The sequence below is a fragment of the Macaca thibetana genome, chromosome 11 (assembly GCF_024542745.1).
Source record: "Macaca thibetana thibetana isolate TM-01 chromosome 11, ASM2454274v1, whole genome shotgun sequence".
Classification (NCBI taxonomy): Eukaryota; Metazoa; Chordata; class Mammalia; order Primates; family Cercopithecidae; genus Macaca; species Macaca thibetana.
In genome coordinates this window covers 92,279,970-92,304,032 of record NC_065588.1, presented here as the reverse complement: position 1 = coordinate 92,304,032, position 24,063 = coordinate 92,279,970, and the positions used below count along the sequence as shown (strand labels likewise).

Genomic DNA, 24,063 nt, shown 5'->3' with positions numbered 1-24,063 from the left:
AGCCAACACTCCCGGCCCATTTTGCCTTTTTGCTTACTTTTGTTAACAGTATTAATTTATTAAATGTAAACATTGAAAATATACCGAAAAAATAGTTGGAGAACATTAGTTTCAACCCAGAGGGTAGACTTCATTAGTCTAAAATAGAAAAGACAGTAAAATTACAATGCTTTAAAGGCTATCATAGAGATGTGGGAATGTAGGGAGGGGCATCCAGCTCCAATTCCCATGTAAGTAAGAGAAGGAAAGCATTCTGGGCAGACAGAACCATGCGGCACGGCCCTGAGCAGCTCACTGTCCCCTAAGGAACAGTGTGAAGATTGGTGTGACTAGCGCTTAGAACTCAGAGCTGCTCAGACCTTAATGTGCATGTGAATCACCCGGGGCTTGTTAGGACGCAGATTCCAACTCAGCAGGTCTGGGTCCAGCCAGAGGTTCCCCATTCCTAGCGAACTCCGTGGAGTTGCACGGGCTTGCAGCACACTGGCCTGGGAGGACTAGGGCAGTTTAGGGTAGATGTCGTCTTCTGCCTTCATTCAAAAAAGGCATGAATGCTATTTGTTTAAAGTGAGTGCCTGCTAGATGAAAAATCAGATGTGCTTCTCCTCCTTGTTTCTTCAATAGAAGAAGCTAGTCTTGTGTTGCTTGAGTTCCAGGGAAGAGCAGACCTAACATTCAGTTTTGGCCTTATGTCTATCTCCTGCATCCCAAATGCTCACAGTGCCTAGGTGACTGGTCATAGGGGAGCCATCCATCACACACAGCAACTGTGTGCCCCCAACACTGTGTCAAGACTTCTTAAACAATCACATGAGGTTCAGAGCTCCAGAGACCCCATCGTGATGACAACAGTATGCAATGTTACCCTTAATCTTCCAATGAGGGGCATTTTGAATTGCTTTATATTGACTACAGCAAAGCCTCTTTCATTCAGGCTCTATTAACCTGACGTTAGTGATCATTTGGAGAGTCAATCTTTACTTCTCATATCATTTCTTACCAAGTTTGGTAATGCAGTTGTGATTATAAAGATGACTGAAACATTTAAAAAGATTTCAAATCAACTCACCTGGCTTTTAAAAACACCCATTTATATGTAAATAATTACCCACTCTTTACAAATAATCTTGTAATTTCCTAAAACACTCGAATAGACAACGCCGCTGATCTACTTCCAGGCTGAAAGGAAACAACAATAAGAGCGAGAGCAAACATTTATTGAGAGCTGTCAAATGTGTTTTACCCAATTGTAATGTGAAGAATCAACAATTTTTTAAATTTCAAAAAAAATTTACATGATTGTAGTTGGAAAAAATGCATCCATTTCAGGAAGGTCCCTATGCCTGTGTATTAAATGATGTGTCTTGAACGCTGCCGGGAAGCTCTGTTGCTGACATTGAGAAGACCTTAGAAATGGAAGGACACTCTTCATCAGAGGACATTAATTCATTTGAAAAGCATCTAGAAAATAAACTACTTGGGGAAAGGAAATACCATTTGCTTAACAGAAGGCTATATTTTAGCTTCATTGGGGTGTATCACTTAGATTTCTTTCCATTCCCCAATGTTCACTAAATATAGTTTAAAAAGTGAAACGTGAAATACAGACACAAAATGGAAATTTTAAGTCAAGCCTACTTTTCCCCACAAAGGCATTTTTGTGATACCCCATCATATTAATCTACAGAATATTTGTAACTAATATTTGTGAAATAATTGGATGTTTTATGATTTTAATCACAATAGGTTTACCTGTTTATATGTCAAATGCATGTGTTAAATGAAAATAAATCTATCCCTGGGGTTTTTTGAGTGACTTAAAAAGACATTGAAGTACATTTAGGTTTAAGTGATATAATTCTGGTAAATATTAAGGTGTTTTAACTTTTAATATAACTATATTGACTTATTTCATATACTCAAAAAGTCTTCTCTTTTCAAATCTATCATGTTTTATAGATGACTTTTCCTTTAGCTATAACATATTCAATTAATTCATGATGGCCTCCGAACTGGTAAATCAAATGCTCCCATCTAGGAAAAAAAAAAAAATTACTGCAATGTGTGCAAGTAAAAATTATTACTTTATCAATAAATGCTAATTTTAAAATGCATTCCCTACACATTTATTTACACCCAGTCAATGGTATTTGGGCTTTCTAAAAAACAGTACATAACTAACTAGTCTATGGTAAATCAAACATTATTTAATAATATCATTTAAGTACTTGATCTTAAAATATTTGCTTCATTAAGTGATACATAAATGTCACCATCAGCATTATATTCAATACAGGGAGTGGTTTCTGATCATGGAGAGAATTTTAAAGCAGGTGTCTCTGGAGGACATGAGGTTCAAGGGCTGCAATGGGTTTGTAAGAGTCAAGTAGCCATAGGATTTACGACTTGTAGATCTGGAACAGTAAGACCCTGATATGGTTTGGCTGCTATGTCCCCACCCAAATCTCATTTTGAATTGTAGCTTCCATCATTCCCACATTGTGGGAGGGACCCGGTGGGAGGTAATTGAATCATGGGGGTAGGTCTTTCCCATGCTGTTCTCATGATAGTGAATAAATCTCACAAGATTTGATGTTTTTATAAATGGGAGTTCCCCTGCACACGCTCTCTTGCCTGCTGCCATTTAAGACATGACATTGCTCCTCCTTTGCTTTCCGCCATGATTGGGAGGCCTCCCCAGTCCTGTAGAACTGTGAGTCAATTAAACCTCTTTCCTTTATAAATTACCCAGTCTGGGGTATGTCTTTATTAGTAGTGTGACAACAGACTAATATCGCCCTGGAGGCCCAGGTGGCAACAGACTGTGGGTGGGTGAGTGATAAGCCACCAGGAACAGGAAAACTAAGTTTAAGCTTTTGGGATCCAGTCGGCATGAGAAATCGGAGAGGGAATGAATCAGAACCAGGGTGACAAGCCAGAGTTGGGAGCTAGTTGAAAATCAGAAGCCGAGCAGAAAAACACAAACACATGCCAGAGGGCACAACCCGGCCAAAGTCCAGGTAAACAGAGCAGAAACCTGGAAATCTACAAAAGATATCAGGTAGATGAAGAGATCTTGAAAACTTGATCCGCCCTGTCGTTGAGGGCCTGTCAGTAGATTTGCTCATTGGAAAGGGGTCAACACAGAGGGGACTGGCTAGTGTCTGAGTCCACACAGAGTCTGACACTAATAATTAGTGGAAAAGGGATTTAGGCCTCATCTCTATACTTCAGTGGGCACAATATAAAATATTTCCCTGGCAAAATATTCTTTATTCTTTAGGACATATGGTAAAAGTGTTACATCAAAAATAAACAAAGCCAGAAAGCTCGTTAAAGCAATGAGGATAGATTTAATTTGGGAATAACTGCTGCAATAGAGAAAGAGTCCAGCAGAGATGATTCTTGCCCTAGACTCACTCCCAGTCTATGATCGATCATTCAGGAGCACACTAAGTTGGGAGCACACTCACCGGGATGAATTGATGATAATGAGATCTCCCTGTTTGCCAACTTCCAACGATCCGTGTGTGTGAGACTTTCCCAGTGCATAAGCTGCATTGATGGTGGCAGCAGCCAAGGCTTCAGGCATGGACATTCTCATGTTTACACAGGCCAGATGCATGACCATTGGCTAAGGCAGGAAGAGAAAAGTGTTGGAGGAAAGTGACATATGGCACTGTAATTTAAAACATTTCTCAACACAGCACAACAAATAGAGGCAGTTAAAGGTATAGGAGGAATTGGCTCAATTGCAATGGGAAAAATCGAAGTTTATACATAAAGGTTCTTATACTTTGGAAAAGATTACTTTATTAAAGGGATTGTGTATTTAATATTTATTGACAACTTTTCAAGACCACTTACTGCACACAATGAAGTTCACTTCCACCCTTACTAACTAAGACCTCTTGGAGTTTATGCTATTCTCTGGAGAAAGGAAATGGGTTATTGTAAAACCACAATGTTCAAAGCTGAATCAGAAAATAATGCACGTAGAAGCTTCTCTCCTCTCTCTATGCCTGCAGGCATTTATCTGGGACAGAAAAATCCAATTACACTGCTGTCTACCCCTTTTTTTCTTGTTTCACAGAAAGTATTTTTAGATTTTTAACACTGTTTTAACAGCTAGTGAAATATTTTTAAATTATTTATATGCTTGGTAGATAGTCTGCTCAGAAAGGCACATGAAAAAAATAATTACCATTGAAAAGCAATATGCATTGGGATTGAAATCACTTCCCAGAGCAACTATTACTCCTTCATCTAACATCTTCCTGGCTCGAGGTTGTTTCAGTCTAAGGTGAGGAAAAAAATATGTCAGTCTCTAGAATGGGAACTTTTGTAGAATAGCTGTTCAGAACAGAAGAGAACTTGAGACAGTCAACGCCTTCATATTCTGGAAGAAGAAGCAGAAACTCAAGATTAAATAATTAGTGGTAGAGTTACATATATAATTCCAGGACTCCTGATTTTTATCATTCGACTTTTGAAATTAGATACGCCTAACTTTTAATTAATGATTGTTTATCTCATCCATCTTACATATTAAGGCATTCTTGCAAAGGGAGGAAAATATAACTTACAAATGGTTTTGAAATTTAGTAAGCTCTTTTGGTGACTCCCAAATTAAATAATAAGTGAGGTTACACTATGCTTTTTTTTTTTTTGAGATGGAATCTCGGTCTCTTGCCCAGGCTGGAGTGTAGTGGCATGATCTTGGCTCACTCCAACTTCCGCCTCCTGAGTTCAAGCGATTCTCCTGCCTCAGCCTCCCAAGTAGTTGGGACTACAGGTGCCCGCCACCATGCCTGGCTAATTTTTGTATTTTTAGTAGAAATGGGGTTTCACCATGGTGGCTAGGCTGGTCTCAAACTCCTGACTTCAGGTGATCCACCCATCTTGGCCTCCCAAAGTGCTGGGATTACAGGCATAAGCCACTGTGCCAGGCCACAATATGCTATTTTTATTAGCTCCATTTTGTAATTTCCTATGCATTTCTCTCCCTTACCCCTCTTTTTTGTTGTTTTTTTTGTTTTGTTTTTTGCCTCAAACATCTTTGTAGGTCCTTTGAAATCTTGAAGGCCCAAGAATTTAGTGTGTAAAATGTTTATACTTCTTCCTGAATTAGGCATCTCCTTGACCTCCCTGGTGAAATATTCTTTGTTCTTTAGGACATATCTCAAAAGTGTTACATCAAAAAAAAGCAAAGCCTGAAAGCTTGTTAAAGCAATGAGGACAGATTTAATTTGGGAATAACTGCTGCAATAGAGAAAGAGTCCAGCAGAGATGATTTTTGCCCTAGAATCACTCCCAGTCTATGATCGATCACTTGTAGGACCACTTAAAATGTTTTTCAACAATGTATGAGAGAAGGTGAGTGAAGCAGAGACAGAGTGAGGAAAGGGTACAGCTTCAAATGTCCCTGCAGGTCATTTGAATGTCCCTCCTCCCCTTCCATAAATACTTAGGGGTAAAAGAGAATAAAGTGAGGCTGTAAAAGTATTAAGGGCGCTCCATAAAAACCAAGGTGACTATTTCCTGAATACATTTAAATATTACATGCAAATATACATAAAATACACGATTAAAGCAAGTCCTTAAGTAGCATAAGGCAATGATTACTCTGGAAATGAGAGTCAAGAGAGGGTTCAGGGGAGAGCAGGGGGCCCTGCTGGTCTCTCCTGATGCAGAGATCAGAAAAATACAGAAACGAGAAGCCAGAAACCAGAGAGTGGCCTTCACTTCAACTGCCCTTGTGGTCCTAACAGGAGGCTAAACCTGTCTGTGGCAATGGCAGATGACAGCCTCTGCTGGCATAGGAACAAGGTTCAGACTTTTAATGCTGAATTGCCCTCCAGGACCACAAAGTCTTATGCTTTTGCTCCATGTCAAGAGATTCAAGACCAGTTAAAGAAAGCCTTTTTTTTGAGATGAAGTCTCACTCACTCTGTTGCCCAGGCTGGAGTGCAGTGGTATGATCTTGGCTCCCTGCAACCTCTCCCTCCTGGGTTCAAGCGATTCTCCTGCCTCAGCCTCCCTAGTAGTTGGGACTACAGGCACGTGCCACCATGCCTGGCTAATTTTTGTATTTTTAGTAGAGATGGAGCTTCACCATGTTGGCCATTCTGGTCTTGAACTCCTGGCCTGAAGTGATCTGTCCACCCTGGCTTCCCAAAAGTATCGGGATTACAGGAGTGAGCCACTGCGCCCAGCCGAAGAAAGCCTTTTCCCCCCCCCCCCCCAAAAAAAAAAAAAAAAAAAAACAAACTTATTTCTTGGATGGTGGAGATAAATATTGATTGATGACTTAGACTGATGACACTTGAAATGCATAAGACATTGGTCATACCAAGAACAGTTATTGATATTTCCTGATTGTAGTCTACATTGTGTTTACTCTTTAAATTAAGAGAATAGTAATAATAATAAAAATGTATAATATCATATATGTGCATATAAAATTATAGTAGATTTGAGAAAAGAACTGAAGTATTCCTTTCTTCACCCTTCTAAAAGTTACTCGGAGCCTGGTCTTACCTAACCTCAGCACAATTCATGTCTTGGGCTGGATAATTCTTTGTTTTGGGTGGCTGTTCTGTGCAATAAGGAATGTTTAGCAGCAACCTTGGCCTCTACCCACTAGATGCCAGTAGCATCCTAGTTGTGATAACTAGAGATGTCGCCAGACATTGCCAAGTGTCCCCTGAGGGACAAAATTACCCTGGGGTTGAGAACCACTGTCTTAACTGCAGAATCACTCCCCATGCAAAAGACCACATATCCTAGCTACACAGAAAGCACCTAGTCCTAAGAGAAGATAAACTTCCTCTTGACTGCTGGCCTCCCAGACCACAAACTCGGATATCATATAAGTAAGTGGTACAATGGGAAGGGTCAGAAGACATCGGATCTCATATTAGTTAGAATCAGAGCAACAGTAATAACAGATGAACTAAGTATATTCAATTCATAGGCAGCATACAGCAAAATATCTGGGGAGATTTTACAAAATATATGTCTTCTCTTTCCTCCCACCCCCAGGATTTATGAAGATTTGTGACAATTATGGCACCCACTAACATCCCTTTAGAAAACAGCTCATGCAGATTCTGAATACTGCTAAATATCTTTAACATCTTATGCATATATTTAAAAGTATTGCACCTATTTCATTATTTACTAATTATAAAAATAATGCATAGTAATTATTTTTAATTGGAAAATTCCAAAATCCATGGAAAAAAAAGAAAAAAGAAAAAGAAAGCTCCATCTTCCTCAATAATCCTACCACACAAAGGCAATCTGGGTCTAAGTTCCTTCCTCAGGGAAATTCATTTACGAACATCAGGCCAGGGTTGGCATCTTCATTAACTGAGTTTTCTTCATCTGCATTTTTAAGGGATTTGTAATGGCAATGAAATAATGTCTGGGCACTTTGGACGTCTGTGTCTTTACAGCTTGTACTTGCAGCTCTTGGGTCTTGGGTGAGAAACGACCTTACCTCAGCATGTAGGCTGTGGTGGGCAGAAGGACGGCAGAGCACCTGGCCGTTGCCATGGCAACGATGCCTTCATCACTCACTTCTTCCAGGTGGCTGATTGCCTGCGCTCCCAGTTCAGCCCCAAGCTAAGGAGAATGGGCAGAGAGGGAAAGATTTAACAAACAGCAACAATGAATCGATGAAGTTCCATTAAATTATTTTTTGTTTGTTTGTTTGTTTGTTTTCTGAGACAGAGTCTTGCTCTGTAGCCAGGTTGGGTGCAGTGGCGCGATCTCGGTTCACTGCAACTTCCGCCTCCTGGATTCAAGCGATTCTCTCCCCTAGCCTCCTGAGAAGCTAGGACCACAGGCGCGTGCCACCATGCCCAGCTAATGTTTGTATTTTTAGTAGAGATGGGGTTTCACCATGTTGGCCAGGATGGTCTCGATCTCTTGACCTCGTGATCCACCTGCCTTGGCCTCCCAAAGTGCTAAGATTACAGGCATGAGCCACCAAGCCCGGCGTAAATTGTTTTTCCCATAAAGAGAAACAGCATTTTATTATTAAGATTTCTTGCCAACCAACTGTTGTAAACCCAATCCCCCAAATGGGTGAAGGGTTTGTAATGGGCATTCATTTGAAAATTAGCTAGTGGGCTACTTCAAAAACTATTCTTAAACACAAATCCTTCAGACATTTTCTGAAACAGAAAATTCTATGGATCAGAGGTGAGAGAAGGGGATCTAGAGTTATTTGGGAGAATTGGGAGGAATTGGTGGTTGGACGAAATGTGGTAGGTGAGGGAGAGGCAGCAGTCAAAATGATATCCAAGATTTTGACTTAAGCAACAGACAGGTGATGGTGTCATCACTGAAGCAGAAAACGGGACAAGACTTGGAAACAATGCTAAGAGATCAAGCTGGATATAATGCAGTTGAGAGGCGCGCAGGTGGGGTATCTATATCTGTCTTTAAGCTCCAAAGGCAGTTGTTTATTTAGGTCTAAGGCTTTAGAGGAGAGAAGCCTAGACTCAGGACTGCAGGGACTTTGTCTTACCGCTGAATTCTCAATGCCTAGAACAGTGCCTGGCACACAGTATTCATTCAAATATTTGTTGAAAGGATGAATAAGTGAATTAATTTGAGCAAAGATATATGAATTTGAAAATCATCCTGTGGCTATTTTTGGTGTGCTCCACTAAAATGATTTGGATGCTGCCACAGAAAGATCTGAAAAGGTCCAAGTGAAATTAATATACTGTGCCAGTGTGGCTTTGTGTGCTAAGAAAAATACATTAGAAATTTAGTAAAAGAGATCACTGAGGTAATTCTTTTTCTCTTTTCTTTTCTTTTCTTTTTTTTTTTTTTGAGATGGAGTCTCGCTCTGTCCCCCAGGCTGGAGTGCAGTGGTGCGACCTTGGCTCACTGCAACTTCTGCCTCTGGGTTCAAGCGATTCTCCTGCCTCAGCCTCCCCGAGTAGCTGGGATTACAGGCGCATGCCACCATGCCTGGCTAATTTTTTGTATTTTTAGTAGATATGGGGTTTCACCGTGTTAGCCAGGCTGGTCTCAATCTCCTGACCTCGTGATCAGCCCACCTCAGCCACCCAAAGTGCTGGGATTACAGGCTCACGTGAGCCACTGTGCCCGGCCAATTCTTTTTCTATTAATACACCAGTGGATGATAATGAAAGTAAATGATCAGCAAAAAAGTAAGTTTTTAATAGAGGTCAGGGTTTTCAAGTCTCAACCAGACCAATCTGTACATTGTTCAAACAAATTTCCCCATTCAGTATCTTTTCAGAGGGCTTTGAAGAAACTAATTAAGTTTCCCATAGCATGAATGTGCAAGAATGAATGTTGATGAGGGGAAAACTAAAAGTCAGCCACACCTCAGCAGCCTTCATTGGGTGGAGTTCATCCCCATGGAAGTTAATCTGTAACCCTATGTCTTTTCCACGTTGAAGAATCCTTCTGGTGGAATCGAGATCAAAGACACCTTCCTCACAAAATACGTCGATATTGTCCACGTGTATTTCCCCATTTCTGCCAAGTTCCTTCAGCTTTGGGAGGTGGTTATTGATGATATCATCAGCAGCTTCAGTAGCAGTTTTTCCTCTGGGGGAAGAAAATGAGATTGACATGGGCAAATATTAAAAATAAAAAACAAAAGGATAGGGTTATCTGGCATTTGAAGAACCTGAGGAGCAGTAGAGGTAAATGACTTCAAGCCTCAGAAAGGTAGAGAAAGACTCAAAGCTATGACTCTGGGCTCTTAACTATTGGGCCATGTTTACATAGTGGAGGTATTGACAAGACTTCTGTATGCACTGGCCCTCTACACAGAGACTCAAATAGTTCATCCATTCTGGCAGACCTGTGTTACCTTTGGGGATGCCAGCAAGGCTACCTGGTTGAAAAGCTTAATTTGGTTGGGTGCGGTGACTCATGCCTGTAATACCAGCACTTTGGGAGGCCAAGATGGGCAGATAACTTGAGGTCAGGAGTTCGAGACCAGCCTGGCCAAAATGGCAAAAACCCTCTACTAAAAATAGAACAATTATCCGGGCATGGTGGCATGTGCCTGTAATCCCAGTTACTCAGGAGGCTGAGGCAAGAAAATTGCTTGAACCAGGGAGGTGGAGGTTGCAGTGAGCTGAGATCCATCACACCACTGCACTCCAGCCTGGGCGACAGAGCAAGACTCTGTCTCCAAAAGAAAAAAAAAAAAGGCATAATCTTCCTGTAAAGGACACTCAGAGGTCATCCTGGATACTCCCCCTGATAACCTACCTGTGGTCCCCTTACCTGAGCCCAGTTATCACCCTGCCTTTTTCTTCCTCCACAATGTTTCCTGAAGCACTTGCCTTAGACTTTCTGTCTCACCATCTGGGGACATGGGGAAGGAGGATAGTACGAGGCTCTGAAATTCTCTCTCAAATTGTGGTGGAGTTGGGCATGGTACCTCATGCCTATAATCCCAGCAACTGGGGAGGCTGACGCAAGAGGATTGCTTGAGCCCAGGAGTTTGAGGCTGCAGTGAGCTATGACTGCACCACTGCACTCCAGCATGGGCAACAGAACAAGACTCTGTCTCTAAAAAAAAATTAATAATAAGAAGAGTAGATAAAATAAAGTTCTGCAGTAGTTATATGTTAGAAAAGCCTGGGCTTTTAGAGTCAGGTAGACACAGAGTTCTACCACATGGTGGTCACATAACTTAGGAGATGCTCTTTAGCTGTTATTTGAGCGCAGGTTTTACCAATGGGAATCAAGATGCAGACCTCAGAGGCTCATTGGCAGATGAAGAAAATTTTTGTGAAACTTTAGCCCTATATTTGGCACACAGAAGGCTCTCACTCAGCAAAACCATTTGGGTAGGTGGGTAGAGGTGGACTATGAGAGACAGACACTTACAGAAGTTATTTCTTTCTTTCTTTTTTTTTGAGACGGAGTTTCGCTCCTGTTGCGCAGGCTGGAGTGCAATGGCATGATCTCGGCTCACTGCAACTTCCACCTCCCAGGTTCAAGAGATTCTCTTGCCTCGGTCTAGAGTAGCTGGGATTACAAGAACGTGCCACCATGCCCGGCCAATTTTGTATTTTTAGTAGAGATGGGGTTTCTCTGTGTTGGTCAAGCTGGTCTCGAATTTCTGACCTCAGGTGATCCACCTACCTCGGCCGCCCAAAGTGCTGGGATTACAGGCGTGAGCCACCATGCCCAGCCTACCAAGTTATTTTTAATTCTCAAGACAATCATATAGAATAGGGTGGCATTTAGCTCTGTTTCACAGATGGGTAATTCATGTTCAGAAAAGTTAAGTCATGACCTCAAAATCACCCAGCTGGAAGTAGCCAAGCTGGATTCAAACCCAGGTCTGGCATCACTTCAAACTTAGACTTTTCCACCATGCCACACTATTTTCTACTGAAAAAGAAAGCAGACTGTTATACACTTTATATTCTGTTTGAAAAAAAATCTACTGTTTTCTATAGAGAATGTCTCAAGAGTCTCAGTGAAATTTTAAGCTTTAATAATTTCAGAAATATAAATGCTAAAAACTTACAATAAAGATCACTGGAAATATTAAATATTTATGTTTCTTTTCCACGTAACTAGTTTTGTGAATTTTGAAAAATAAATTTTAATGTTACTTTTTTAGTTCCTCTGATCGAAGATGATAATTAACATGAAGGGTTAATTTTTATTAACATTAAATATTTATATATTTTCCATTACACAGTGACTATAGCTAATAGCAATGTATTGTTTTCTTAAAAATTGTTAAAAAATAGATTTTAAGTGTTCTCACCACAAAAAGTGGTAAATATGAGGTAATGCATATATTAATTAGCTTGATTTAGTCATTTCACAATGTATACATATTTTAAAACAACATACTCTACACAATAATATATTATTTGTCAATTAAAAAAGACATTTTTTTTGAGCACTCTGTCGCCCAGGCTGGAGTATAGTGCCACAATCTCCACTCACTGCAACCTCCGCCTCCCCGGCTCAAGCGATTCTTGTGCCTCAGCCTCCTGAGTAGCTGGGATTACAGGCATGGGCCACCACGCCTGGCTAATTTTTGTATTTTTAGTAGAGATGGGGTTTCAGCATGTTGGCCAGGCTGGTCTCAAACTCCTGAGCTCAAGTGATCCACCTGCCTTGGCCTCCCATAGTGCTGGGATTATAGGTGTGAGCCACTGCACCTGGCCTAAAAAATAAATTTATTTTCCAAAGTTTCCAAAATCAGATAAATGTAAAAGAAATTTAAACAATTAGATTTTTTTTTTTTTTTTTTTTTTTTTTTTTTTTTTTTCCCTGAGACGGAGTCTCGCTCTGTCGCCCAGGCTGGAGTGCAGTGGCCGGATCTCAGCTCACTGCAAGCTCTGCCTCCCGGGTTTACGCCATTCTCCTGCCTCAGCCTCCCAAGTAGCTGGGACTACAGGCGCCCGCCACCGCGCCCGGCTAGTTTTTTGTATTTTTTAGTAGAAACGGGGTTTCACCGTGTTAGCCAGGATGGTCTTGATCTCCTGACCTAGTGATCCGCCCATCTTGGCCTCCCAAAGTGCTGGGATTACAGGCTTGAGCCACCGCGCCGGCAAACAATTAGATTTTTAAACAATGATTGTAAGTCTGTAGTATTGTATTTATATATCTAAGTTATTAGTGCTTAAGACCGCACTAAGACTTTGGAGGCACCTTATGCATGTTCAAGTCCTGGGTTTCTTTTAGATAGTTCAATTGGCTGTTGGAACCATGAGCCTTCCTATTTAGAAATTTCAGGACCCAAAGGAACTCTGGACAAGTAAAATGCAAGTGCAGAAAGGAACAGAGTTCTCTACGGTAAGGCCATGTAGGAGGAACTTTTAGATAAAGGGGAAGGCTAAAAATCATTTACAACAACAAAACAAAAATGTTTGCTGTTAAGAAAGCAAACAGATGAACAAAAACGAACCCCTTTGAGTCACCTAGACCACGAGGTTTGAACTACCTCCTAAAGAGTATTACTATTAATTTCTAAAGTGCTTTTAGAAATGCTAATTAATTATCATGGGAAATTATTCAAATTAATATGTGTAATTTTAAAAGACCTACAAGGGGCCATTTCTTTTTCTTAACCCAAAGAGCTTGAAACAGCTTTTCTATCATAATTAAAGGACTAGCAGACTGATGAGGCCAAGGGATCGCCTTCCTAAAACCGAGTCTGCGGGATAAGTGGCCATTAGAATCAGGTCTTTCCAAAGACTTCTACCCATCTCCCTGCAAGAGCTAAAGTGCTAATGCACCTCCACCCCCGGGGCTCATTTTCAATGCTCTGAGTGAAACCCCGGTCCCCACTGGCTAAGATTACTTAGGCACTGAATGAGCCCCGCAGTATGTAGCCGAGATGCCGATGTCCAGCTCCCGCCGGGCGCGCTCAATCACGCGCAGCATCTTGAGCTCGGTCTCCAGGTCGAGGCCATATCCGCTCTTGCACTCCACCAGCGTGGTGCCAGCCCTCTTCATGCACTGGAGACGCTGCTGAAAGGAGCGGAACAGCTCCTCCTCTGAGGCTTGGCGCGTGCGCTCCACGGTGAAGTGGATCCCTCCTCCAGCCTGGTGAATTTCCATGTAGGTGGCCCCTGCCAACTGAACACACGCCTCACCTTTAGGCCGGCAAATGCGAGGAAGTTGCAGGGAGGTCTGAAGAATCTACCTCCAGGGGCAATATTATGTAATGACTAAGAAAGCCATATGGCACGGGCACCAATCCATCGGATTAGAAAAGTGCTGGGATACACAGTCCTGGAAGGCCCTAGTCTGCCAGACACTGGATTGTGGGGAGCTCCAAAGGGGTCCGGGGAAGACGCTGGAGTGGTAGAGATGGGAGATGTGGTGAGTGGCCTGTTGGGATCTCAGAGCAGTGGCAATTAAAAACTGGCACAGGCCGGGCACGGTGGCTCACACTTGTAATCCCAGCACTTTGGGAGGCCGAGGTGGGCAGATCAGAGGTCAGGAGTTCAAGACCAGCCTGACCAACGTGGTGAAACCCCGTCTCTACTAAAAATACAAAAATTAGCTGAGTGTGGTGGTGAGCACCTGTAGCCCCAGCTACTCGGGAGGCTGAGACAGGAGAATCGCTTGAACCCAGAAGGTGGAGGTTGCAGGGAGTGGAGTTCGGGTCACTGCACTCCAGCCTGGGTGACAGAGCGAGACCCTGTCTCAAAAAAACAAAACAAAACAAAAACAAAACAAACAACAACAACAAAAATAACCTGGCCCAGGAGTATTGCAATATTTTAACAAGTCAATCAGCCCACAATGTGTACTTGCTAAGTATCAGCCCTCCCTCCATCCCTCAGCTTGTTTGAGAAAACAAAGCTTAGGCAATTCAGGAGTTGCAGGGAACCCCATTGCAATTATTCAGATCTCCACTAAAGCGGCCCTGGGAAGTCTCCTTGTCTCAATATTTGGCCATCAGAGTTTGGAGCTTGACCTTTGTCACTCAAAGAGGCTCTTTCTGGGGTCCCACTGGGCTCCAGTTGCTCTGGGCAGCAAGGAGTATGGTGCAGAGAAAGGATGCAGGCCTGGGGTCTCCTGGCCAGAGTTTTCATCTGGGTTCTGCCATCCTCCATCTGGTGGCCCTAGTCAACATTCTTCCCTTCTCTAGACCCGGCTGTCTCTATCTGCACAATGAGAGGACTGGACTGTAAATCTCTTTCTCCATCTGTACAATGAGGATTGGACTGCTTTTGGCTCTGAAATTCTGTGATTTAACAAAACAGTCTTAAAAACAGCTCTAGTTTGTTGAAGAAGTACATGATATCTGAAGAAAAGAATTTTTTTTTTTCTTTTCCTGAAATAAGCCAGTTTAGCTGCCAGGAGGCACATTTTTTTTTTTCTTTCTTTTTTTAAAACACATGTGAAAATTGCTCCAACCAGGGATTTAGAAGTTGGCTACAGCTGATATATGACTAACACAGATTACATTTTGTGATTCTTAATAAGTCTCAGTTTTCTGAAAAAGAGAAAAATATAAGACATTTTATTTTTGTGATTAGTAACATATTTTTCCAAGCTTTACTCCAATGAATGGCGATTTTCAAACTATTCCTTGGAGCCCTTTCAAAGGCTACTAGAGATAGTGATTTGGAAGGGGAATGTGTGGAAGGAAAGAGAGGGAGACATTAGTGGGCAGGAAGAGCTCTGTGTATAATACAATGATATGGGGCAGATATAAATAAGTTTTGTTGTCATTTGTTTCCCATGCCCGAGCAAGTAAAAATATCCATTAAAAATATGTTGACATATGTTGCAAAGCTTGATAGCCTGCTAACTCTTCAGCAAAAGACTTCATATTTGTGCTTTATTTTGATTTGCCATGATTTGTTGCAGTTACCTTCATTGCAAATTCATGAACTCTTTCACCAGCCCATACTGGATGTGTGTGCGCATCCACCAAACCTGTAATCAATAAATCAAGTTATCTTACAATTAAGAAATAGAGAACACTTAGACAGCAGGCAAACAGCAGCACTACACCCTGCTGCTCTGGGGAAAGCGTGATGGTAGCCATCCATTTTGAAGGAACATGAAAGGAAGAATTTGTCTGTCTGGTTCCCCTGACAGAGAGAAAAGAAGACTGCCCTATTGTGTGGCTGGTCTAGAAAGCTTTCATGAAGGAGGGGATGCAACACGATGAAAATATCCCTTACAGAAATACAGCTCCTTTTGCTCAGTAAGTCCATGCTCACCAAATAAGCTTTCGTTTTATTTTATTTTATTATTTATTTATGTATTTATTTATTTTTGAGAAAGGTTCTCACTCTCACCCAGGCTGGAGTGCAGTGGCACACTCATGGCTCCCTACAGCCTTGACCTCCCAGGCTCAAGCAGTCCTCCCACCTCAGCCTCCCTAGTAGCTGGGACTATAGACGTGCACCACCACACAGGCTAATATTTACCATGTTGCCTACGCTGGTCTTGAACTCCTGGTCTCAAACGATCTGCCCGCCTCAGCCTCCAATGATCGACCTGACTTGGCCTCCCAAAGTGCTGGGATTACAAGCATCAGCCACTACACCTGGCCCAAATAAACTTTGAAATCAGGTTGTCAAGCCCCCTAGTTAAGCAAAACCATGAACCTTATCACAAGGAATAATCTGGATATGAAAACATAATACTACAATCCCCTCCCCCTGCAACTCTGAGAAGGGAAAATATGAAATCAGAAAGATGAATCTATCTTCAAGAAAGAAATGTATTTTAATTAAGGAGAAACTGTAAAGCAATCACTTGAAACTGTTGTTTATCCAGGTACAGTTCAGCAAAGTGTTTCTTTCCAAAATATTTTAGATATCTTATGGATTAAATGACTCATTATTGGCTCTGATTGGACTAAAATCAAAAGCCCCTACTCAGATTGTTTTCTGCTATATTCCTCTTTTTCGTAACATTTCACCCTGACTTTGTCTCCTGACCCTCAAGAATCATAAGGAAGGCCAGGCGTGGTGGTTCATGCCTATAATACCAGCACTTTGGGAGACTGAGATCAGCAGATCACTTGAGGTTAGGAGTTCGAGACCAGCCTGACCAACATGGTGAAACCTTGTTGCTACTAAAAATACAAAAATTAGCCAGGCATAGTGGTGCATGCCTGGAATCCAGCTACTTAGGAGACTGAGGCACAAGAATTGCTTGAATCTGGGAGGTGGAGGTTGCAGTTAGCCAAGATCACGCCACTGCACTCCAGCGTTGGTAACACAATGAGACTCTGTCTCAAAATAAACAAACAAATGAAAACCCATCAGATAGAAGCTCTGTCAGATGTGTACAATAAACATCTAAAAGCATAAAAATTTTATATAAAAATAAGATATAAATATGAAGCCCTTTTGTTTCTGTAGAACTCAAAGTTTGTGAAACTTGTTTTGGATGATTACATGAAGTCATACAACATAGTTAATGTAGGAGATGATGGTTAATAAACTGATTCTGTTGTCAATCATTAAAGATACAAGTGAACTGCAGTGAAAGCTCTAGCACTTTTTTTTCTTCTTCTGCCCAGAGCTGGATCCTTTGTTTCACACCCTATTCAAATTTAGAGTATTTCTGGTAGTAGAGACAGCAGCTGCCTTGTTAGCCTCTCCTATGCCATTGGAACTACTCCTATGAAACTATGAAACTGCTCCTATGGATTAATAAAGTTCTTTTGACTGTTTTTGAACCTAAACACAACACAGCTGGTTTCTATTCAGCATGCGAGTGGGAAGAAGTGGAGTCTAATGAATGGGCTTGATTCCTAGGTTGCCTTTTTCCTGTTTAGGAACCTTGGGTAACATATTTCACCCTTAGCCTTCAATTTTCTAAACTGTAAAGTATAGATAATGATACCTCCCACACAGGGAAGTTATAAGGATTCAAGGTGAAACCATGTTTGAAAGCAGCTAGACAATCAATAATAGAAATTCAATACATGGAACTATGATTTTTAAAATATTATTTTGAGACTTTAAAATAAGCTGTTACTCTTCCTCTTTACATTTCAGGAGCTACTGTTAAAGCTACTTGTAGACCTTTACTGAAAAAGAGGTAAATACCTGGTAGAATACATTTCCCAGAGCAGTCAATTATTTCTTCAAAAGTTTCTCCAGAAAACTGTCTTCGAATAACATCAGCAGGACCAATAGCTTTTATAAACCCATCTCTGAAGAAAAATCAAGAAGTAGTTACTAAATTTGGAGAAATCTTGTTAGAAATTTGATGAGTGACTTAAAATATGATTTCAGATCCTTTGGTGTTAATTAGTCAACATTTACTGTGTTTCTATTTTGAACCTGAGTCTTTGGAAAAGCATCTCTAGCCATGTTCAAGACAACCATAAAAGACCCAGATTGGCCAATGCCATCTTCAGCAAAATGAACAAAACTGGAGGAATCACATTACCTGACTTCAAATTATACTACAGCGCTATAGTAACCAAAACAGCATGGTACTGGCATAAAACACAGACACATAGACCAATGGAACAGAATAGAGAACCCAGAAATAAGTTCATACATCTACAGTGAACTCATTTTCAGCAAAAATGCCAAGAATATACATCGGGGGAAAGACAGTCTCTTCAATAAATGGTGCTAGGGAAACTGGCTATCCATATGCAAAAGAATGAAATAAAATCTAAATGGGTTAAATCTAAGACTTTAAACTATGAAACTACTCAAAGAAGACATTGGGAAAATTCTCCAGGACATTGGTTCAGGCAACAATTTCTTGAGGGATACCCCACAAGAACAGGCAACCAAGCCAAAAATGGACAAATGGGATCACATCAAGTTAAAAGGCTTCTTTCTGTACAGCAAAGAAAATAATCAACAATGTGAAGAGACAACCCACAGAATGGGAGAAAATAATTTGCAAACTATCCAATTGACAAGGGATTAATAACCAGAATATATAAGGAGCTCAAACAGCTCAATAGGAAAAAACCTAATAATCTGATTAAGAAATTGACGAAAGATCTGAATAGACATTTTTCAAAAGAAGAGATACAAATGGTAAACAGGTATAAGAAAAGGTGCTCAACATCAATGATCATCAGAGAAATGCAAACAAAACCACAATGAGAGATCATTTTACCCCAGTTAAAATGGCTTTTATCCAAAAGACAGGCAATAACAAATGCTGGCGAGCATGTGGAGAAAGAGGAACCTTCGTACACTGTTGGAAATGTAAATTAGTACAGCTACTATGGAGAACAGTATGAAAGCTCCTCAAAAACTAAAAATAGAGCTACCATATGATCCAGCAATCCCACTGGTAGGTCTATATGCGAAAGAAAGGAAGTCAGTATATTAAAGAGATATCTGCATTCCATATTAATTGCAGCACTATTCACAATAGCCAAGATTTGGAAGTACGCTAAGTGCCCACCCACAGATGAATGGATAAAGAAAATGTAGTACATATGCACAATGGAGTACTATTCAGCCATAAAAAAAGAGTGAGATTCTGTCATTTGCAACAACATGGATAGAACTGGAGGATACTATGTTAAGTGAAATAAGCCAGGCACAGTAAGAAAACTTGGCATACTCTCATTCATTTGTGGGAGCTAAAAATGAAAACAATTGAACTCATGGAGACAGAGAGTAAAATGATGGTTACCAGAGGCTGGGAAGAATATAAGGGGAGAAGAGAAAAATGAGGATTGTTAGTTGCTAGAAAAATATGGTTAGATACAGTGAATAAGACCTAGTATTTGACATCACAAAAGGGTGGATACAATCAGCAATAATATGTTGCACATGTTAGAAAAACTGAGGGAGTACGACTGGAATGTTTGTGAAACCAAGAAATGATGAGTGCTTGAGATGATGGAAACCCCATTTGCCCTGATATAATTATTACACATTGTATGGCTGTTTTAAAATAACTCATGTACCCCATATATATATACCTACTATGTACCATGAAAATTTACAATTAAAAAAACTTTAAACATCAAACATATGTAGCAGACAATTGCCATTTGTTCCCCAAGATCAGTGTTCTCTTTTTTTTACACTAGTAAAGCCCTAAATTTTAGCTGGACACATGACGACCCAAAATCTAGCCTACATTTCTTCGTCTCCCGCTAGCCAGGTGTGGCTACGAGACTAAGGTCTAGTTAGTAGGATTGTCTTCTCTTCCTATTCTTACTGGCTGGAACGCAGACACCATAACTAGAGATGGGGTGGCCATCTTGGGTCATGGAGTGAGTGTAAGAAAGTGGGCCATGGATGGGAGAGCAAGGCAGCAGGGCCCTGGCTCCTGAGGACCCCATGGAATACTGCAATCAACTAGCCCTGCATTTCCTATGTCTGGATTTTCACATAGGAGAGAAATATATTTCCATCTTGTTTCAGCCAATGTTAATTTAGGTCTTGGTCACTTACAGCAAATTCGTGTTTCCAACATGGAGAATCAGGGCTATTAACCTGAGAGCTGGAATGTGTTGTGAAAAGCAGTTAGGATAAGAGATTCAGAACTGGGGCAGAAGTGGTTGGGGTAACCTAACAAAATGTAAGAGTGGAGGAGCAGAAGAAACCGGATGGAAAGAGAAGATGTTACGATAGGAAAAGAAATAACGATTATGGGGGCATGGAGAGGATAAACTTAGGGTGGAATAAGAAATTAAGTCTTGAAATAGAATTTAGTATCCTGATTAATACAATTCTTCATCACTAACAGCTTTTATCTGGCCCAGTTACATAATCTACCCAGTGTGCAGTGAATCTGGTGGTGGAAAGGACCAGCAGGACTAGAAATTGACCCTTAAATGGGAAAGAACAAAGATAATGCTCTTATGCAAAGAGTTGATGACTGACGCTGCTTTAAGAGAGGTTGTTTTAACAAAGTCAGACCTAAGAAATAAATCTCTAACATTCTCCTTCTGTGCAGGAGGGGAATTTCAAGGGCACTGGATCCTCTTCCTGACCCCACTAATCCCATGCTTATCTACCTTTCAACAGTGTGGTTCTCTCATTCATTGGTGGAGTCCTACCTATGTTTGAATAAAGGTTTATGTCCTTTGTTGAAGACATAATGAGGACAGTTATTGAAGGAAACTAACAAAAAGCATTCCTCCAAAAGTGTTTTTTTAAGGTAGCCATTAAAATTATAAAGATACGTATTACTGACAGTTTGTGCTTCTTTTCCACAACTGGGAGCTTCTTCAAGATTAACTACAGCCTACAAACACACACACACACACACACACACACACACACACACACACACACACACACAGAATGAGAGAGAGAGAGAGAGAGAGAGAAAGAGAGAGAGAGAGAACTTAATTTAAGAATGAGATACCTTTAGAGACCTAAATGAATGAATACAATGGTGGTATCTACACCCTGTGGCGGACAATCACTGAGATATTTATTTTTAGGAAGGGGGAGTTTCTGGTGACCCTCAAACCATATTCTTTTCCAGGACTCATTTTATATATCTATAGCTTATAGGGGATTGACTATTAGTTGATCTCACTGAGATTCATTCTAATCAGGACACACCATGGTATATGTATACTTGTTGAAAAAAAAAATAACACACAGTTAAAATCCATCCATTTCTGGGCTTTGAAATGGAACTTTCTTCCACTTCTCTGTGCTTTTAATCAGTACTCCTCCCCCTACACACACTCACACTCACAGCCTGTGTTCTTCTTGTCTACCAAAAGAAAAGCTGGATCAAGTTGTCTTTGAACACACAGGTTCTGCATAAGGGAAGTGATGTGACAATTTAAGACAATCACCTAAATAATTCACCCTGAAAGCACTTTTACCTTAAAATATTCAGATAATGAAGGTGGGAGATATACGTCAAAGCACCACGAATCACCAGATAATTATTCCAATTCTATACTTGATTTTTGTACCAACTTGACATATAAGACAGTGATGATAGTAAGTGAAAATAAAAACAGCAACATCCTGTACTGAGCTAATCATATTTGAATGGCAAAGTTCTTGATATTCTTATAAATTTATTTCAATGTAATAAATCCAACAAACTCTGAGAACAATGTAGCAGACTGGAATGAAAAAGCCCCACCTGCCAGACCACACATCAACTCCTTTCTTTTGCTTTCCCTACATTTTGTGGTTTTGATGTGAACATAGAACATGTCTTGGAACCCGAGATTTCATGTTGGTGCATTAGTATAATTTTAGTTATTTATTTATTTTTGAGACGGAGTCTCACTCTGTCCCCTAGGCTGGAGTGCAGTGGTGCAATCTCGGCTTACTGCAACCTCCGCCTCCCGGTTCAAACGGTTCTCCTGCCTCAGCCTCCGGAGTGGCTGGGACTACAGACGTGCACCGCCACGCCCAGCTACTGTTTGTATTTTTAGTAGAGACCGGCTTTCACCATGCTGGCTAGGCTGGTCTCACGCTCCCGACCTCAGGTGATCCACCTGCCTCGGCCTCCCAAAGTGCTGGGGTTACAGGCATGAGTCACTGCACTCGGCCTCATTGATGTAATTTTTATAAGATACTCCAGTCCCAACCCAGGTAGATATTTTTCAACTTTCTAAGCAAAATTTTAAATAATATTTTTATAGTAAATTGGGAATATTTTCATCCCTTTATTAATTAAAAATAAACCAATCAGTCTGGGCATGGTGGCTTATGCCTGTAATCCCAGCACTGGGAGGCCAAACCAGGTGGATGGCTTGGGCCCAGGAGTTCGAGACCAGCCTGGGCAACACGGCGAGACACTGTCTCTACAAAGAATACAAAAATTAGCCTTGCCTGGTGGCCCGCGCCTGTAGTCTCAGCTACTCGGGAAGCTGAGCTGGGAGGATGGCTTGAGCCTGGGAGGTGGAGGTTGCAGTTGAGCCTTGGAGGTGGAGCCGAGATCAAGCCACTGCTCTCCAACCTGGGCGACAGAGCTAGAACCTGTCTCAAAATATATATATATGTATATATAGGCTGGGCGCAGTGGCTCATGCCTGTAATCCCAGCGCTTTGGGAGGTTGAGGCGGGTAAATCATTTGAGGTCAAGAGTTAGAGACCAGTTTGGCAACATCGTGAGATCCTCTCCCTACTAAAAGTACAAAAATTAGCCGGTCATGGTGGTGCGGCTGCTGTAATTCCAGCTACTCAGGAGGCTGAGCCAGGAGAATCGCTTGAACCCAGGAGACGGAGGTTGCAGTGAGCTGAGATCGCGCCGCTGCACTCCAGTTTGGGCGACACAGTGAAAATAAATAAATAAATAAAATTAAACCAACCCACAGTACCTCAAAAGCTGGACTCTTGCACAATCCTAAACTGCCTCAGATAAGCCGTGGTCAGTTTGTGAGACTCATTCATGGTGTGCAACTGTGGCTCCGTAGGGCCCTTTAGATTTGAATTCTCATCCAACTTCCCTTGCTACCCTAAGTCGCCCTCAAACTTTGTTCTTTTATTCAGATCTGGCAGGAAGCTCAGAAGAGTAAGAGAAATATCTTGTTTTCTGATAGCCAAATCTTGATTTATTATCACTCAGGGCCATTATCGTCTACATGTTCTCTGTGTTTCTAAAGCTTTAGTGTATGAGACCAGGGGGATGTGAAAGGTACTTTTGAAAAATTCAGGTCTTAGAACTCCAGCCCCAGTGATGCTGATTCTAAAATTCTAGGGATAGGGAGTTGGGGACGCAGGTGGAATCAGAAATCTGGCGTAAGAATAAAATAACCACAGGCCACCCTGACAAAGATGGTCTCCTGGCCTCACTTTAAGAAGCACTGGGGAGGACCTCAACCCCTTCTGATGGTTGGACAGTGATATTTTACCAGCAGAGGCAGGACCCCGATGCGTTCCAATGGGATGTTCCTCTCTGAGCTCTTTAAACGGAATGACAACCCCAAGCAGCAGAGCGCGTTAGCAACAGGTGCCCCAAAGGCTGGCTTGCCCATGTGTCTCTGTGCAGGGACGCTTTCACGGCGTTGTTTCCCTTCAGAGCGCACAGTGAGAGGAAGAGAGGCCAGCTCCGCCCGTGGCGGCCCCCACCCTACGCGCCCGGCCACTTACTTGCCCACCACCAGGCTGGCGCCCTCCAGCACCGCCAGGCTGCGCAGCGCATCCCGCGCCAGGAAGCGCTCACCGCGAGAGCACACCAGCACCACTTGCTGCGCGTTCTCCAGCAGGAGGCTGTGGCCGCCTGCCATGTCCCCGTGCGCCGAGGGTCTCCGGGAGGCCACCGGGCTCCGGCCACTGGCAGGACTCAGTGGAGGACGAAAAACCGCAGCCTGCGCCGCCCGGGGCCGGGAGGGTGGGGCGGGGGCGGGCGCTCGCAGCCGCTGCCCTTTGCTCGCCTCCCTCAACCACAGCAACCGGGGCGGTAAGCATTGCAAGAATGCCAATGAGTAGTAAACCTGATGAGGAATCCTCTCTTTTTTGGTCGTCTTGTCCCGTCCTGAGTAAACGAGATGGAGACTAGTGTCCCTACTTTTCAGATAAGGAAACTGAAGTTTGGTCACCCCGAGAGAGCAAAGTGAGCTGTGTCTATTACGTGGTTATGTGGAAGCGGGTCAAGGGGTGGTGGGGTGAGGGCGCCCAGAGTGTT

General features: G+C 41.9%; 1 protein-coding gene and 1 long non-coding RNA gene across 2 annotated transcripts in view; both read right to left on the bottom strand.

The window, feature by feature from the left end:
• The window catches only part of LOC126930317 (uncharacterized), a 590,715-nt gene that overhangs the window by 87,865 nt on the left and 478,787 nt on the right, over window positions 1–24,063 (bottom strand). The window lies entirely within an intron of this gene.
• Window positions 1,197–23,766, bottom strand: AMDHD1 (amidohydrolase domain containing 1). Its single transcript, XM_050747190.1, has 9 exons — window positions 23,529–23,766; window positions 17,571–17,677; window positions 15,371–15,435; window positions 13,343–13,620; window positions 9,375–9,600; window positions 7,505–7,629; window positions 4,205–4,298; window positions 3,474–3,634; window positions 1,197–2,034 (listed from the first exon to the last, which is right to left on the bottom strand). The coding sequence occupies exons 1-9, from the start codon at window positions 23,663–23,665 to the stop codon at window positions 1,947–1,949; spliced, it is 1,281 nt and encodes a 426-aa protein (XP_050603147.1). The 5' UTR covers window positions 23,666–23,766; the 3' UTR covers window positions 1,197–1,946.

Coding starts and splice junctions, on each gene's coding strand:
- AMDHD1 (XM_050747190.1), bottom strand. CDS start 23,665: ATGGCAGGCGGCCACAGCCTCCTGCTGGAGAACGCGCAGCAAGTGGTG. Junction 3,635..4,204: donor ATGCATATTGCTTTTCAATG/GTAATTATTTTT, acceptor TTCCTGCCTTAG/CCAATGGTCATGCATCTGGC. Junction 2,035..3,473: donor ATTATCATCAATTCATCCCG/GTGAGTGTGCTC, acceptor TTTTTTTCCTAG/ATGGGAGCATTTGATTTACC.